Source organism: Ochlerotatus camptorhynchus, unplaced genomic scaffold (genome assembly GCF_037179485.1).
Source record: "Ochlerotatus camptorhynchus isolate MF236.1 unplaced genomic scaffold, CSIRO-AGI_Acam_v1.1 ptg000633l, whole genome shotgun sequence".
NCBI classification, from domain to species: Eukaryota; Metazoa; Arthropoda; class Insecta; order Diptera; family Culicidae; genus Ochlerotatus; species Ochlerotatus camptorhynchus.
The window spans coordinates 90,774-105,248 of NW_027041112.1; the positions used below are offsets into that span (position 1 = coordinate 90,774).

At 41.9% G+C, this 14,475-nt stretch overlaps 2 protein-coding genes across 2 annotated transcripts in view; both read right to left on the minus strand.

The window, feature by feature from the left end:
- LOC135714252 (GTP-binding protein Rhes-like) overlaps positions 1-14,475 on the minus strand; it is a gene marked incomplete at its 3' end in the record, with an annotated part of 351,688 nt that overhangs the window by 64,354 nt on the left and 272,859 nt on the right. The gene's annotated exons all lie outside the window — the stretch shown is intronic.
- On the minus strand, positions 5,344-7,034 carry LOC135714254 (membrane-bound alkaline phosphatase-like). Its single transcript, XM_065237585.1, has 2 exons — positions 5,799-7,034; positions 5,344-5,737 (listed from the first exon to the last, which is right to left on the minus strand). Exons 1-2 carry the CDS (start codon positions 7,032-7,034, stop codon positions 5,405-5,407), a joined length of 1,569 nt encoding a protein of 522 aa, XP_065093657.1. The 3' UTR covers positions 5,344-5,404.

Here is a 14,475-nt window from a genome sequence, read left to right on the forward strand (position 1 = left end):
AAGCTTGTATACAAGCCCATTGTGCCAGACATTATCAAACGCTTTCTCAACGTCTAACAATGCCATGGCTGTGGACTTGGATACAGCTTTGTTACTTCGGATGTTATTCACCCGTACTAACTGATGATTGGTGGAGTGCCCCTTTCTGAACCCAAACTGTTCCGGAAGGAGAATGTTATTTTCCTCGACAAACTTGATCAAACGATTGAGAATGAGTTTCTCGAACAATTTGCTCAGCGCTGAAAGGAGGCTGATTGGTCTGTAGCTTGAAGGCAATGTTTGATCCTTTCCGGGTTTGCGGATTGGTATGATTTAAACTAGCTTCCAGATGATAGGAAAGTAGGGCAGTTCCAAGCATCTGTTGAATATAGCGGTTAGAAGAGACTGCACTTTCATGCTGAGTCTCTTCAAGATCAAGTTGAATATACCGTCAAACCCGGGAGCCTTCATGATCTTGGTGCATTTCAGCGCTGAGCAAATCTGTTGTACTGTAATCATATCCGCCGGAGGCACGACACAAGGGGAGGCATGTAGGTTTTGAACGCATTGCGCAACCTGATCTTCGAGCGGACTTTGGATATTTGAGCCAAGGAAATGCAGATTCTGCCTGTTCAGATCGGCCATTTCACGTTTTTTGTCCAGATATCCAGTCCTCTGAAATTGACGTCTACGAACATTTATCAGGCGAATCAAGAGTTGGGTGTGGGAATCAATGGCAATAAACTTACCCCTCACAGGAACTCGTCGGACACACGCCTCGTCAGCTACGGTTATGGCTTGGTGGAGTCCCTCCAACGCTCGGTCGATGCCCTCCACGGTGTTAAGCGGCGGGTTGTCGATGATGTGTCTGTCTACCACGCGTCCAAACTGGGCCCAGTTTACGCGGTGGTAGCCCTTGTGCAGACTTTGAGCAGGGGCCACGTTGCAGCCCAGTTCAGCCACCACCGGTTGGTGGTCGGAGCTGAGTTCGTTCAAAGCTACCGGCTTGGACAAGCTGGTATTTGACAGGAACAGGTCTAGCGTCGATGGGTTTCCCGCCGGTGAGATGAATGTTGACTCATTCGAAAACCAAACGGAGTACAGCCCATGCTGCGAGTGGTCGAACAGCAGATGCCCGTTCTGGTTCTGCTGGTAGTTTCGCCAGGCCTCATGGCGAGCATTTAGATCTCCTCCAACTACGAAGCGGGAAGCGGTACGGGTGATGGTGGACAGGTCTTTCTTGAATTTAGCCGCTAGTCCACTGCTGGCGGCACACTGTCGAGGGCAGTAGACGGCGATGAACTGGACGTATCCAGTCGATTACTCCACCTCCACACCAAGGGCCTCGATGATAGAGGTGTGGAGCCGAATAATGTTGTGGTCAGACAACCAGAAGCTGTCGCCGGACATTAGATGAGTCTCGGTTAGAAGGCCCACGTCGATGCTGTGCTTGCGGAGGAAGTCGGCAAGCTCAATCTCTTTTGCTCTTACAGAGCAAGCATTCCAGGTGACGATAGCTAGCGGTTTAGACGCCATGCTGGATGATGAACTTACCGAGCACCGGAATGTTGGTGAAAATTTCCATCAGTTCATCCGCTGAGAACAGATCGGGGTTGTTGTTGGTTTGCGCTGTTAGTTGTCTCCAGAATCCAGGGGGGATGGAGAGCTTTGGCCAGCAGAATCACCCGAAGTTGCTTGAGCGGAATGCACCCGCGAATTCGCTTGCCTTTGCTGAGGAGCACGAAGAGGCGCGAAATCCTCCGTCCGAAATGCCGGGACTTTGTCCTTCTTGCATCCTGGTTGGTTGTTAGTTGCCGCCTGTTTTCGGATGCGTTTGAAGTCCTCGCGTTTGGAGCACTGTCTGTCAGAACGTTGATGTGCACCACCACAGTTGGCGCATTTTAACGCCACGGATATATCCGTTGGGCAGTCAGAAGAGGGGGGTTTGTGAGCGCAGTTGCTGGAGCGTGGCTTGATGTTGCAGTTGAGAGTGCCGTGTCCAAAGTTCAGACATCGTTGATACTGGGTCACATCGCGATGGCCTACACGGTATGCCTCCCATCGTACGATGATGGAGTACATTGAGCGGATAGCCTGCAGCGCATTCAGCGTCACCGTTCCTGTTACCGCGAGGCTATTAATTTAGGATCAAGTCTATAAGCCAACCCGCATAGTTGTATAAGCCTTAGGCTTAGGCTTAGGCTTCGACTCTTAGCTGATGTCGATACCAAGGTCAAGGAAAAGAAATGAAAAGTAGGGCAAAACAACGACAGCTCGATTACATAATCTGACTGCACTATTTACTTAGGATGCATATGCGCTCGAGTAGGATAAACACGCCCACACGCGACATATTTGCGCATATAGATTAAGATTAGTTTTCCGTCTTTGTTCATCCTTCACGAAGGATAATAATCTAATGCTTAAACGTTACAAATGTTCGAATTCTTATTTGTAGATCCATATCGGATCTGAGTTACAAAAAGTAATAAAGTAATGATCATATTGAGAAATCCCGGTTCCGAAAAAGTACATAGTATATAAGGACTCGAAAACATAGATTAGCCCTTTTTAAGCCCGCGTAGAAATTCAATTATAACTAGCAGGAATCAGCTTAAAGTTCGGTATTGGTAGGGACATGGAAAATTCCATAGTGACAGGAAATTATTTTACATAATTATAGATCGCTAATGTAACACATAGATTTAAGATCACTTTGTACAGAATGGAAAATAAAAACTAAGTTCGTAGGTTACTCCAGATTCTTCATTTTTTGAATCCGAAAAAAACTTCGGCCTAGAAGCGAAAACTTCTCTCCTTAACAGGAGAAAAAAATAGCTCCTAGAAGAACTTTTGACCTAGAAGTGAAAACTTCTCTCCTTAACCGGAGAAAAAAGTAGCTCCTAGAATCAAAAAACAGTGTCTGACCTAGTAAGCGAAAGACTCTCCCTAACCGGAGAAGAAAGTAGCTTTTGGCGGCGACAGTTCCCTTCTGGAAGTGCACCAGGAAAAGACAATCCGGGTACGTCTTCACGTTTTCGTCTCTCCTCGTCATCCGAAAGACAGCTATTGAGGCCAGCTTGTACCGGTCCTTGAGTGCTTCTTCGATCGCCTTGGGGTCAACATTCGGTAGACCCCTGATGACTACCTTGAAGGGCTTCTCACCGAAGATGTCGTGCGTGAAGTATTCCGCATTGGAATCCTTCAGAAATTTGACGGCGATTTCGTCCGGAGCATCACCTAAGTGCCGATCCTGCTGATCTTGTACTCAGCTGCGATGTCCAGCGATGCGAAATCCCCAATGAGCATCTTGAGCGGCACTACCTTTACCACCAGTGGAGGAAGCTTGACTTCCGCTGCACTCGAGCCGGCAGAATTCTCGTTTTTGACGGCGTCGCCGAAATCACCGATGTCGCTGGCGTTTGTCGTGGTAACATCGTCGCGTCCGCTCGTACCATCGGACTGTCCTTGATTCTTCTTCCTCTTTTTCGTCCACTTCACCGAGACTATTCGAGGTAGGTACCGAGCTACTCTCACCACTGTTCTTCTTCTCCGCTTGGTCACGAAGTCTGCTCCGGGAGCACTGTCTTCCCATCACGCGATGCGACCAACACTACTGACGACGCGACGTGCAGTATATCTGCGAACGTTGGTAACAAACTAAAGGTTTATCGAACAACTCGACAGAGCGAGCAAAGACCGAACTGTACTGCTTGACGTTCAAGCAGAGAATGACCCCGAACAGTGGCGGTAGTAATAGTAAAATTTACGTTTATTTTCTCGTTTTTTATGTTTCAACATTTGGTTTAACATTTCAATTGGTTAGCCTTTGGCTCTTCATCTTTGTTCTATTTAATTGGTTATTCTAATGTGCTGATTGCGTTTAGCGCTTATACTCAGGATACCCTTATATGGGATTGTTTTCGTTTGAATTTAAACATTTGATAACCTACCTACTTGAGCAAAGGAACCTAACTAACTACTTAAATTAGTTTGCCAAATCACGAATCATCTGGTGGTTTGATCGAAGACAGGCGACTCTGAACCTTTCCAACGTGGATGTCTTTCGCTCCTCGAGTGTTTGAAGACCGGCCAGGTAGTGAATCTCAGAACTACGAGTTCGCGGTGGACTGTTAAGGATCATTCTGAGGATCTTGTTTTGGCTCCTCTGAAGCTTTAGGTGGTGGCACTCAGCACAACTCTCTCAGATTGGCATGCCATACTCAATAGCCGGCAGAATGATCTGCTTGTGGACAGGGTGGTCTTCCTGTTTATCAGAGGATAGAGCGAACTTTTCAAGATGTTACACTTGGTGAATGTCTTTTCCACATGGAATATGAATAGCAATTTGCTATCGAGGGTGAGACCAAGGTAGACTACTTTGCTCGACCATTCATAGGAGTGCTATCAAGATGGACCTTGACGTTTGCAGGTGGAACCAAGGTTGCAAAGACTCATTTCAGCTAAAATAATGTTTTTCGGAATAATAAAACCAAAAGATGGTATGATGGCATGTTTTACTTGTAACTTACAAGAAGAGGTTACAAAGTATGCGTTGGAAACATAAAACCTGTAAATTTTGCTTTCTATGAGTCACAAACAGCGATTTGCTGATCGCTGAGTGAGTGAGTGAGTGAGTGAGTGAGTTTGTAAAAAATCGCTGATTGTGACTCTCATGAAGTGAAATAAACAGGTTCAATATGTCAAACACATTCTTTGCAACCTCTTCTTGTATCCTACCAATTCAAAATTTGATCATGGCATCTAATTATTTCATAATTTAGAAAAACATTGTTTTAGCTGAAATGAGTCTTTGCAACCTTGGGTGGAACAAGCCGAGGTAGATTCGAGTGTGGAAACAGAATGGTTTGCAATGGTAAGCAAGATTAGATCTAAGCAGGTGTCTTGTATTGTCTTTGGAAAATTTGGTCACGTGATTGAAACCTTCTGTCTCCCATAGACAGATATGTTGGCAATTTTCTCACTACACGGCGCTTATGTGTATATCATCAGGATAGTCATAGTTACCTGACCTTCTTTACCAAACACGGCAACTTTCTAGATGGTCAGGCATTCGATATTTAGCACATACTGAAAGCTCACATTAATACTTGCGCCGTGTAGTGAGAACATTTTGAACTAGTTTATCTAAATCCAACAAGCATTGAATTCGAACCAGATAGTCAGGTCATCAAGATAAAGCTTATAGGAACAGGAAGTTCACATGTACACTAGCGTCTAAAATTCATGTTCTATACTTTATTTTTTTAAATAACTGTTATCTTTATATCATAGTTGAACAATTATTCAAGCCAAGGAAAATTTAAAGAATATCTTATTTGTGTAATTGAAAAACGTCACAATTCTACACGTCGAGTACCAGATCTTATCTAATCAAGTTAAAGCTATAACCCACAACCCCATATCACACCTTGAACCGTCCCATCTGAGTGGCGTAGGCGATCAAGTGGGGAACGGCACTCTGCTCCATGTTGCCCCGGAAGAGATGAGCCATCGGACCCCGAGCGTAGACCACCACATCTTCGCCACCGTGCGTAGATTCATCCAGCGGAACCGTCGCTGGGTACTGCGTCCGGAAGTTCTTGAAATCCATTCCGGTAATGTCCACCCGTTCACCACGATTTTCCTCCTTGTACGTGTCGTAGTATCCTGGCCCATTAGCGTAGCTCAAGGTAGCGTACGGAAGTCCATCCTCATCGCTGAAACCAGCAATGCCAAGAACGTCGTTGCCGCGGCTCTGTTCGCATGTTAAAATGTATAATTACACTTGAATTAAAAACCAATTATGTTGAACTTACCGCATATCCATTGTACGTCATGGTGTGCCCATGATCGGCCGTAGCCACAATCAGAGTGTTATCCTCACGGGTCATACTCCGAACCAAGTCAACTGCCCTGGAGAACTCAGCAGTTTCCTCCAGAGCCAAGCGCGGTCTCGTTTCGTGATGGGCCGTATCAATTCGACCACCTTCAACTAGCAAAAAGAATCCCCCTTCATGTCTGTCCATCATCCTCAACGCAATGGCAACCATATCCGGCAAGTTCGGCTCAGTCATCTGCACACCTTGCTCCAGAACTTCCAAGTGATACATCAAATGGCTGCTCTCGAACAGTCCCAACAACCGCTCGGTTTGACTGAACCTAACTGAGGTCAGAGCAGTCCTATTCCAGATGAACTCCCCATCGGGGTGCAGCTGCTTCCACTCGTTGATCAAATTTCGTCCATCAGTTCGGGATCCGTAGCTTCCCTCTTCGTCCCTGTCAGTTGACGGTATGAAATGTCTTCGGCCTCCACCAAGAATGACATTCAAATTCCGTCCCACTTCGCCATGGACCAACTGCTGAGCAATGTCCGGATTACTAGCTGGATCACAACCGCTTGCTCTCACGTACGAATCATCTTCCCAGTTATCGTTAGTCACACTGGCATACGCAGCCGCCGCAGTTGAATCGGTAACGCGTGCTGTCGACACCAACCCTGTCATCATGCCGTTATCCTGTGCCCACTTCAGTAGGCCCTCGATCTGTGCACCAGATCCACAGCTATTGAAAGGAATCTCCGAAGCCTTGTTGACCATGCCGTAGTTGGTTTTCACCCCGGAGAGCAGCGCTGTTGCCGTACATGCCGAATCGGCCACCTGCTTATCAATACAGTACGTACGGGTGGTTGCCAGGTTGACAAACTCTTCGAACGGAAGCATTTTGTTCTCATTTCCAAGGTACATCCGGGTGGCGGCAACCGTTTGTGGGGACATTCCGTCACCGATGAAGAAGACTACATTCTTGGGCTTGGACACTACGGGAGATTCGGTCAGTTTGGATGCGATGGTATTGCGGGCGGCCTGTCGCCAGAATTCCGAGGTGGTTTCGATTTCCTGGTAGCCCACATGTTGATTCGGGTCATCCGGAGAAGACCGTTTGTGCTGGTGATCGTTGTCGTACGTCCGACGGTGATCGTTGTCGTACGTCCGACGGGGAATCGCAGCCGAGGTGAGTATACCGCAAATGGCAACTAATGCCAGCGAAGTCTTCATGGCTGAAGGTAGTAGTGCGGCTTCGGTGGTCAGAACGGAACTGAACTGGTACGACTTTACTAAGGTTCTTTTATGGACGACTAAGGGGACGGATGATATGACACGAGTTTGAGCAGCAGACTTCAGCCTAAATCGGTATGTACTCGTTTCCAAATCGCGTGATAATCATGTGCCCGGGCGATGCTTTTTATGGCCTCTTGGGTTTTTTATCATCTGATCGATCAGGTTCAGAAGGTGTGTCGAGTCGGTGGGATTTGGAGGCTATGATGTGCAATAAACGTGGCCAGTTGATATTGAAGCTATTTTCGGAACGTGATTGGTCATTTTATTATTCTTAGAAAAAGTGGAAATTTGGAAAAAAGGGAAAATGTCTTTGGTGCACTGTATTTTAATAAATCACGAATTGGGGAACAAGAATTCAGACATTTGATAATTCCTAAAATAAGAAACCATTTTTTTTTTGACCCGAAATTTTGTGTAGCAAAATGCTGTCGTCAATTAATAGGAGGAATGCAATGACGACTGCAATCTGAAACTATGCTTTTTAAATAAACTGGCTTAAGGAAACCGAACTAAACTTAATTGTACCTCTACTTATTTCATTGTTAATAAGATGATTTTGTGTTTGCTTAGCCAGTTAATATATTTAATGCATATTTTTCGATTCAAAACGATTTGATCCTGCATGAGTTTGCAGAGCCGTACTCAGAATTTGTGTGAAGGTGGCAAACTCTCAGTAATGAACCCCTCCTCCTGGCTCTTCCACTTATACGATGCCCTCATCGTGTTCCATAAATCCGGGTTTAGACAAGGCAAGTCAAAGAACAATTCTAGATAGAGCTGGAATTGGGGCGTAACAGCTTTTGTAAACAATGACTTCTTTCGATGATTTCTAGAAAAACAAGGTTCGCCAACGCAAATCAACATCACCATCGGGTAGGGGAAGACCTTTCAGTTTATCCTTCTTTCCTTCTACTGCTGTCAGTTCTGAGTCGAGCTGCAGAGTCACTTGGTAGGAAAAATTTGCACTCGTTCGGCAATCTGTTTGTAGGCGATGATGGCTATTTTGATTCTATGGTGCTCGCCCGAGTGAATGAATTTTCCCATGCTTGCTTGTTAGTATTGTAAACATTCAGCAGACTTCATAGAACTTCAGTGTTTGATTTAAAAAATAGGGCAACTTAGTTTCACCCAGATGTTTAGGAAAATTCGTAGAAAAGGTTTCATATCTTTTCTGATGTTTGGAGAAGGTCATGGATGTTCTGAAAATTTGATCGAATTCTTGAGCTCTACAAATTTGCAGAACCATGGAAAACTATACAAGTTTGAGAAACTTCGTTGAAGCTATGGGAACTTTTGTTTGTTTGAAGAAACTTAATTAAAGTTCTCATAACTTAAAATATCTTCTTACGGCTTCGTATCTTATTAAGATTAAAAACAGATCAGGAAATCCCGAAGAAATTTAGGAAACTTTGTCTCATTCTAAAAAGTTCATGGATCTTTCTAAGAGTTCAACTAGGAATTCTGAGAACTTTGTAGAAGTCAAGTGAATCGCGTAGCAATTTGACAAATTTCGTAAAACTTCATTCTTTTTTTAATTTCTAGAAACTTTGTAGAACTTCAATCAAAATTAAAGAAGCTCAGTGAACTTCGTAGAAACTCAGGAAATTTCGCAGAAACTCAGGTAGTATTGTACACATTCAGCATACTTCTTAGAACTTCAGTGTTTGATTCAGGAATTTTGGTAAATTATCTTAATTTCGCCCAGATGATTCGGAAAATTCTAAGAAAAGGTTCAAGGTCTTTTCTGATGTTTGGAGAAGGCTATGGATGTTCTGAGATTTTGATCAAATTGATGGAACTTGGATCATAAACATTCTGGAAATGGAAGAATTAAAGATTAGAAGAACTTTGTAGATGTTCAAGGAACATTAAGCATTTTTTTTGTGGCAAATGCTGAGTACGGTGCTTTGTCCTTTGAAACTGTCACTCGGTAATTAAGAGGCTTTTATTTTGATGATGATGATGATGATGATGATGATGATGATCCTTTCCTTTTCCTTTATTTAACGTCGGTCTCTGTTCCGCAATCAAGTGCCAATCACCGACGGACATCGATTGCCATCCATTGACGGCAATCAAATGTGCAGGAAGGCAGCTTCCACACCTGCGTAGGATATCGCACCCATTCAAACACACATGGGCCGGGACCAACGGCTTAACTTCCCTTCCGAAGGGAAGATGATAATGATGATGATGATGATGATGATGATGATGATGATGATGATGATGATGATGATGATGATGATGATGATGATGATGATGATGATGATGATGATGATGATGATGATGATGATGATGATGATGATGATGATGATGATGATGATGATGATGATGATGATGATGATGATGATGATGATGATGATGATGATGATGATGATGATGATGATGATGATGATGATGATGATGATGATGATGATGATGATGATGATGATGATGATGATGATGATGATGATGATGATGATGATGATGATGATGATGATGATGATGATGATGATGATGATGATGATGATGATGATGATGATGATGATGATGATGATGATGATGATGATGATGATGATGATGATGATGATGATGATGATGATGATGATGATGATGATGATGATGATGATGATGATGATGATGATGATGATGATGATGATGATGATGATGATGATGATGATGATGATGATGATGATGATGATGATGATGATGATGATGATGATGATGATGATGATGATGATGATGATGATGATGATGATGATGATGATGATGATGATGATGATGATGATGATGATGATGATGATGATGATGATGATGATGATGATGATGATGATGATGATGATGATGATGATGATGATGATGATGATGATGATGATGATTCATGATGATGATTCTTTCCATGAACTGTCTTGATGTTCTGTGATTTTGCCGGAAGTTCCTGCAATTTTGCCGGAAGTTCCTGCAATTTTCCGAAAGTTTTCAAAAGTTTTTTGCTAACGGAACTTGTTTCAAAATCATTTCACTGAATACAATTAGTGGCACCGGTGGTGTAGTGGTAAGCGTGATTGCCTCTCACCCCAGCAGGCCTGGGTTGAATCCCAGTCGGCGCCGCCGGGATGTTCTGAGGCATAACATCTCTGATCACGCCTTCCTTCGGAAGGGAAGTAAAGCCGTTGGTCCTCGGTTCATGAGTTGATGGGTCGATAGGTAGGGTCCAGGTGTGGGAGCTGCCTCTCTGGCGTCGGTAGCATTGGTGCTCAGCACGGAAAACAAGATCGACGGAAAACAAATCAAGAAAAAAAAACTGAATACAATTCTTACTTAACTTTTGCTTATTCGTATGGAGAAATTTCTTAATGCATAGGTTAGTCATGCGCTGAGTGACCTAGACTTCTAGAAATTTCACCTTACGAATGACTAAAGGTGACTTATATCTGAGTAAAAATGACTCACTCTGAGTAAGTTTCGATTTCAGAGGAAACTTGCTCAAACGTCACTAATCACCAGAAGTTTCCTCAATATTCCTAATGTTCATGGAACTTTCCTGAAACTCCCACAATTTTTCTGAAATTCGTGGAACGTCATGAAGTAGTCAGAACTTCCCTGAAAAATGTAGGTTCTCTGATCTCCCCTGATGTTCTCGAAACTTCAAGATTTTTCTGAAGCTATTGGAAACTTCTGTGAAAATCGAGGGGGACTCTATCTACGATGCAGGATTTATTGTGTTTTGCTGTGGCTACCTGCGCTGAGTAGGTAGAAAGAAGAATTATCACGATTTTGAAGATTTCCTGCAAAAAGATGATGCGGCGCAAGTAGATGCGAGAAATGAAAGAAGATTTTTCGAAGATTTATTCGCTAGTGTGAGATTTTTTGAGCATCTAGAATTGAGATTTAGATGTGTCACCCCCCTCGGTGAAAATCCTGAAATTACTCTAAAGTTGTCTACATTTCTTTTGAGCTCTCTGGACTTCCTGGAATTCTGAAAGCTTCTTCAAATGTATGACTATTTTCCTGAAATTAATCGAACTACAATGATCTTACTTGAAGTTCTCACAATCCATAAAAATGCCGTGAAGCTTATGATCCATCATTGGATCATTGAACTTCTTAGAAGCATTTTATAATTGAGCAGTTCCAGAGAAAATAGCGAAAAAAATAACCAAATATTAGGTTTAGCCTCTCAGAATTCCATGCAACTTCACATAATTGAACCAAGTTTGTGCTGTAATTTCGATCAGAAGTGCCGTTTCCGCAGAAAGATTTTTTTGAATAAATTTCATAGCCGCCATTTTGATAATTTTGCAAGATCCAAAATGGCCGAATTTTGGCAAAAATATGAATTATTATCCATAACAAATAATTATGCAAAGTTTCGTACAAATCAGAGTTGGTCAATTCAAAAATTTAATTTCGTCTAATTTTGCCTGGAACTCCTTTAATGACCGCCAATTTTTTTGAATTTCCCATTCTAACTATACAGTTTTTCTCAAATTATTGAAAGTGCACTGAAGTTTCTTGATCTTGCTCAATCTTCTCATAACTTTCCTTAAAATAAATAAACTGACTCTAAAATTTTTTGAAGTTCTTTGGAGTTTTCCGAAGATCTCGGAAATTATTGAACGTTCCCTTGTTTTTTTTTCTGAAATTAATGGGACTGTTTTGAAGCTCTCTTGTCTTCGCAGAAGTTCCCGCAATGTTTCTGAAGTTCTCGAAACTGCCCCGATGTTATCGGAACTTTCCATAAAATGTTCCCCCTATTTTCCCGATGGTCATGGAATTTCGCTGAAGATTCCAAAATTTGCTTAAAACTCTCGCTAAAGTTTACGTTGAAAGTCCTGTAATTTCATTGAATTTAATTAAACCGTCCTGAGGTTCTCCGATCTTCTCTGCTGTTCTTTATATTCCTGAAGTTCTCGCAATTCTCTTGAAGTTCTTCTTTGACACTCTGAGGTAGATGGAAATTACTGGACAAATGTTTAAACACCCTTAGTGTTCTCTGAATATCCATGAAGTTCCTGAAATAAGTCTAAAGTTTTATGAACTTCTCTGAAATTTTCTTGACTTCCCTGAACTTCCCGGAGCTTTCTACGCAGATAAAAATTCTGAATTTTAATTGTGATTTAAACATTCATTCACGCAGACTTGTATTTCATTTCACGCAACGGAGCAACTTGCAAACAATGTTGTTTACAAATATGGGCTTTTGTATACAATATTTGCTACATTGCATGAAATGTGTCAGAACTTTACATGATATATAATGTAAACGTATATGATATGTGACGCTCCATTTATGTGCATCATATTGAACAGAAATTTACACTACTTTTTCGAACAGTGTATCCCTTGGTCTGTGGCAAAAAAACGTCTATATCCTGCGGTCAATTTGGATTTTTGAAATTTCTAATGTTGTGCATAGTTAATTTAGTGAAATTTATGTTAAAATTACCAATTTTTTTTTTTGGAATGGATGTTTCGTGGAGAGGGGTCATTGTAAAATTGTACTCATGAGATATTCCGATGCTAGCGATGTTTTTACCACTTGATCGCAACTCATTGCGATATTGCTTTTTTATGCAAAAATGTTTAGGAACACAAGTATTTCAAAACTATGGTTGTGAAAATCAAAATTGTCACATTAGATGGCACTGATACTAAAATAATCAAGTTGCGCTATCTTATATCTACAGATACTGCTCATATGGAAGCTTCTTGTCTTCGGTAAAGTTGTTCAGATGGACCAGACCTATTTTAAGATGAACTCAGTTCAGTTTCAGTTTAGTTCAATAAACAGTTCAGCTGAGAATTCACTCACCGGCGCTAATGTGCCTTTCATTTATGATTTGCTTTAACTTAACATCATGACTAGATAGAAGGTTCCTGTCTTGTTCAAAGTTATTCAGATGGACTATACCTAATATATGATAAACATTTATTTCGGTTCAGAACTCAGTCAGAAGGTGGCGCTAGTGTGCCATTCGGTTTTTAATTTGCTTTAACTTAACATCTTGCCTAGATAAAACGTTCATGTCATGGGCAAAGTTGTTCAGATGGACTGAACCTATTATATGGTTAACAGTGTAGTTCAGCATTCACTCACTAGGCAGCGCTAGTGTGCCATTCAATAATTTTCTTTAACTCAACATCCTGACTATATAGAAGGTTCCTGTCTTCGAAAAGTTACCCTTTGTGGCGTTGTAGAAAATAAAGAAAACCTCTTCTTCTTCTTCTTCTTCTTTTTCTTCACAATTCAAGCTTATTGCTTATCGCATATTAGCTTATTGCGTGCTCTTAACTTAGTGTTCTAAATGCACTTCCACAGTTGTTAATTGCGAGCTTTCGATGCCTGCATAATTTTTTGCATTAGTATAATTGTGTGGCAAGTACAATAACACTCTAAGTGCACGGAAGTTGATAAATTTTTCAACCCCAAAAACTTCTAGACCGGACCGGGAATCGAACCCAGCCACCGAACCAGGATGGTCTTGCTTTGTAGCTGTGGCTTTACCGACTGAGCTAAGGGAGGCCCTAATGTTTATTTTCAATAGTTGGTTACCCTGCAGGGTTCCCAGTTCTAACCACCATGACATCACTGTTGAAAACCGGTGGTTTGCAACATACTATGTTATTTGCAAGATAATTATGACCTAAGACTTTGCTTATATCATGGGTACATAAACTTCTGCATTTTTAGCATTACTGTTTTCAATTACGAGAAGATCATTCTTTTAAATTTTGAATTTGAAGATTTCCTAGTGAAAGATGTTCGACTTTAAGAATAAAAATCAAATAACTGGCAATCAACGTTTCAAGAACGACTACTGATGGGGCTTACCCGTTAGTTTTAGAAGCATGCTCCACCGTCTATGACGTAAACGGCCTACAAAGTCTGCACGATGATCCCACCGAAGAATACCAGAGCAAATCGTTTGCTTCTGGTGTATTAATCGCCAAACAACACTTCTAGATAGATCTTGAATTAGGGCGTAACAGCTTTTGTAAACAATGACTTCTCTCGATGATTTCTCGAAAGTCATGGCTCACCCTGGCAATCGACATCACCATCGAGTAGAGGAAGACTTCCCCTACCCGATGGATATGTTGGTTTGTGTAGGCGTACCATGAATTCGTAGAAATCAACGAGAGAAGCCATTGTTTACATAAGCTGGTACGCCCTAATTCCAGCTCTATCTAGACTTGAGCTTCCTTTCAACCTTGCTCGGTCACTTTGATTGCAAAAATTGAGCCTGATGCCACACTATTTACAATCTTCGCATACCCAAGCAATCGAATACCTTCATACCATAGAGCAAACTTCCTTTATCGAATGGCGTTATTAGTTTCCGTGGGAATGTTTTGATTCTTGAGAAATTTGCGTTTAAAGTCATTGTTTTCGTTT